This window comes from Rhagoletis zephyria, unplaced genomic scaffold (assembly GCF_001687245.7).
Source record: "Rhagoletis zephyria isolate East Lansing unplaced genomic scaffold, Rhagoletis_zephyria_1.1 Rzeph_scaffold_11132, whole genome shotgun sequence".
In the NCBI taxonomy this organism is placed as follows: Eukaryota; Metazoa; Arthropoda; class Insecta; order Diptera; family Tephritidae; genus Rhagoletis; species Rhagoletis zephyria.
In genome coordinates this window covers 16,288-19,740 of record NW_016168209.1, presented here as the reverse complement: position 1 = coordinate 19,740, position 3,453 = coordinate 16,288, and the positions used below count along the sequence as shown (strand labels likewise).

Genomic DNA, 3,453 nt, shown 5'->3' with positions numbered 1-3,453 from the left:
AGACTTCTACATTTTCAGACACAATTTGGAACGAACTGTGAACACCCCATCTATCAAATTTCAATCGTCCGAATATCCGAGGTTGCTAGTTTCAGTTCCGGAAGCATTAACTGTTATGTACTTAGCCTAAAACTATGCTATCAAATTTAACATNACGATTTTGCGACGACTGCTAGAAAGGGGTGCTCACAGTTTGATGCTAAAGATGTCTCAAAATGTAGACTTCTACATTTTCAGACACAATTTGGAACGAACTGTGAACACCCCATCTATCAAATTTCAATCGTCCGAATATCCGAGGTTGCTAGTTTCAGTTCCGGAAGCATTAACTGTTATGTACTTAGCCTAAAACTATGCTATCAAATTTAACATTTCCGCAATTTACCAAACAGTCTCGCATATTAGGGGCGTTTGCCTAATTGTATTGGCTAGANTTTCAGACACAATTTGGAACGAACTGTGAACACCCCATCTATCAAATTTCAATCGTCCGAATATCCGAGGTTGCTAGTTTCAGTTCCGGAAGCATTAACTGTTATGTACTTAGCCTAAAACTATGCTATCAAATTTAACATTTCCGCAATTTACCAAACAGTCTCGCATATTAGGGGCGTTTGCCTAATTCTAGCCAATACGTGGTATCAGNAAGAAGAAATGTCTGGCAACACCAGCAAAGTTTTGAGACGATTTTGCGACGACTGCTAGAAAGGGGTGCTCACAGTTTGATGCTAAAGATGTCTCAAAATGTAGACTTCTACATTTTCAGACACAATTTGGAACGAACTGTGAACACCCCATCTATCAAATTTCAATCGTCCGAATATCCGAGGTTGCTAGTTTCAGTTCCGGAAGCATTAACTGTTATGTACTTAGCCTAAAACTATGCTATCAAATTTAACATTTCCGCAATTTACCAAACAGTCTCGCATATTAGGGGCGTTTGCCTAATTGTATTGGCTAGAATTTTTTGTGAAATCTACTAAAACGTCTTTATATAAACGTCAGTGATGTAAATAAAAAGTAATACATTTTCCATTCCAAATATTATAAACGACTGTAAAGTGGGCTTATATATCCTTTTCTATTTTCGTTCGCTTATAGGTATGATCCGTGGTACAATTATTGTACCATGGGTATGATCGCAACCAAGGCGAATTGTATGTCAAAATGATGTGTTTGTTGTAAACAAGGCGAATTCATTTTACAACAAACGCATNAACCAAGGCGAATTTATACAAGGTGGTGTTGATGGCGAATTAAATTTTCGGCACGGTACTACGGTATGTCAAAATGATGTGTTTGTTGTAAACAAGGCGAATTCATTTTACAACAAACGCATAATTTTGACATTAAGACGTACATCGGGGAAAATCTAAATTCGCCATCAAACCACCTTGTATAAATTCGCCTTGATCGCATCCTTATTTTTTTCTTCTGCACTAATTTCNTAATTTTGACATTAAGACGTACATCGGGGAAAATCTAAATTCGCCATCAACACCACCTTGTATTAATTCGCCTTGATCGCAACCTTATTTTTTCTTCTGCACTAATTTCTTATGGTCTGATTATGCATACTTCGCACAACCATTTATACCATTTTTTATATAGTGCAATAAAAATTTATCTTAAGAATATGTGAAGCAAAATCTAAACTCAACTGATCGTTAAGTTATTAAGTAAGTTCTTAGTATTAAGTATTAGGTAAGTTCTACTAATCTCTGGGTAATGGAATAAATACAAAATACATACAAAGTACATACGAAATTACAATTTGAAGTTTATGCGAAGTTGTGCGAAGTATGCATGATCAGACCATTAGAAACACAGCACTGGTTATATTGTGAATGCCACACTAGTTATAAAGAAGAACAAGAAGCCGCAAAAGTTCTTACCGTCGATTGTGTGCACCAAATGTTAGAAAATTAGATAGTAATATAATTTAGTAATCAAATAAAAACTGCAACAAAAATGGATATGCAGAAGTATACCTTACAATCAATACGACAAGATTTGATTGATAGCAACTTGCAAGTCAAGGCAATAATACAGGTAAATATGATCGTACCTGGCGCATATCGAATTAACCAATGTCAATATTGTTTTTAAGGATATATTGACATATCGTGGTAATATCCATGAGCTGGAGGCGTTAAACGAGGCTGGACGTGCTAAATTAGCGGCATTGCGTAAGAGCATTCAACATCTAGATGATTGGGCCCGTGACACCGGTGATGCCGAGCTGAACAAAGAGGTGGATTCCCATAGAGATCAATTTTCGCAAACTCTGCAAGCATTTCGCAAAGCCAATATAGCGACACGTATTGAAATCGAGAAGGCGAATCGCGAGGAGTTAATGGCTATAACAGGTGAAAGCGATTTACGGCAACGATCCACCGCTGCAGGATCACATCACAATCGTGGTAGTCTTGTTTCACAAGAGAACAATGTAACTGAGAAAATGCTTGCCATATCGCGTCACCTGTCGGAAACAACCCAGAAAAGTGCCATTACACTGGAAACTTTGTTAGCGTCATCACAAAACGTAGAAGCGACACGTGATGAACTACACAACACAGCCGGTTCGATTTCACAGTCAGGGAAATTATTGAAGAAATATGGACGAAGGGAGTGTACGGATAAGATGTTGCTCTTCTTTGCTTTTGCATTTTTCTTAGCTTGTGTANGTTCGATTTCACAGTCAGGGAAATTATTGAAGAAATATGGACGAAGGGAGTGTACGGATAAGATGTTGCTCTTCTTCGCTTTTGCATTTTTCTTAGCTTGTGTCTTTTATATTGTGCAAAAACGACTGTTCTAGACGAGATATTTGTTTGGCATTGTAGAAGGAGTGCAGAACATTTAAACGTTTGTTTAGGGAATTTACATTTAAGAAAATGTATAGTAGAGGACATACTCATAGTTAGTTNTTGTTTAGGGAATTTACATTTAAGAAAATGTATAGTAGAGGACATACTCACATAGTTAGTCTGCGGTGAAGCTATTCTAAATGGATAAGGACTCAAGCCAAACCTTTATTTAATATCATTTATCTTTAATGTTTTATGCAGTTAACTAGAGAACTTATAAGAGCTGTTATGCGCATTTAAGCTTGATTTAGTTATATTTAAATGTTAATAATAATGATAAGAACTTGCACATTTTTAAATTAGTTTTTTCCAATTTTATTCAGATTTTTTATTTTCTGCGCAAAGATTTTAAATGTAAAATAATTATAAGAAGCCAATAGATGTACAATGAAAACAACGGGCGGCAAGCACTCAAAAACATAAAATGACAAAATACACTTGTTCCAAATATGTATATCCAAACTTAAAATAAAATTATAAGATACCTAATGTAAACACAAACTAAAATCTTTAAACTATCCATCCAATATTAATATGGACACTTTGGTACATTTCCCGGATTTGTGAATGCATTCGTATTCAC

General features: G+C 35.7%; 1 protein-coding gene across 1 annotated transcript; it reads left to right on the top strand.

The window, feature by feature from the left end:
* Window positions 1-1,851: 1,851 nt before the first annotated feature.
* Sec20 (vesicle transport protein Sec20) lies at window positions 1,852-3,231 on the top strand. The gene is made up of 4 exons (XM_017633109.1): window positions 1,852-2,052; window positions 2,111-2,604; window positions 2,710-2,919; window positions 2,982-3,231. The coding sequence occupies exons 1-3, from the start codon at window positions 1,972-1,974 to the stop codon at window positions 2,819-2,821; spliced, it is 687 nt and encodes a 228-aa protein (XP_017488598.1). The 5' UTR covers window positions 1,852-1,971; the 3' UTR covers window positions 2,822-2,919; window positions 2,982-3,231.
* Window positions 3,232-3,453: the final 222 nt, after the last annotated feature.

Bases quoted from the DNA above. Each gene is read 5' to 3' on its own strand.
- Sec20 (XM_017633109.1), top strand. From the start codon at position 1,972: ATGGATATGCAGAAGTATACCTTACAATCAATACGACAAGATTTGATT. The intron at 2,053-2,110 runs GTAAATATGATC...ATTGTTTTTAAG, and splicing joins AAGTCAAGGCAATAATACAG to GATATATTGACATATCGTGG. The intron at 2,605-2,709 runs ATTATTGAAGAA...ACAGTCAGGGAA, and splicing joins TCGATTTCACAGTCAGGGAA to ATTATTGAAGAAATATGGAC.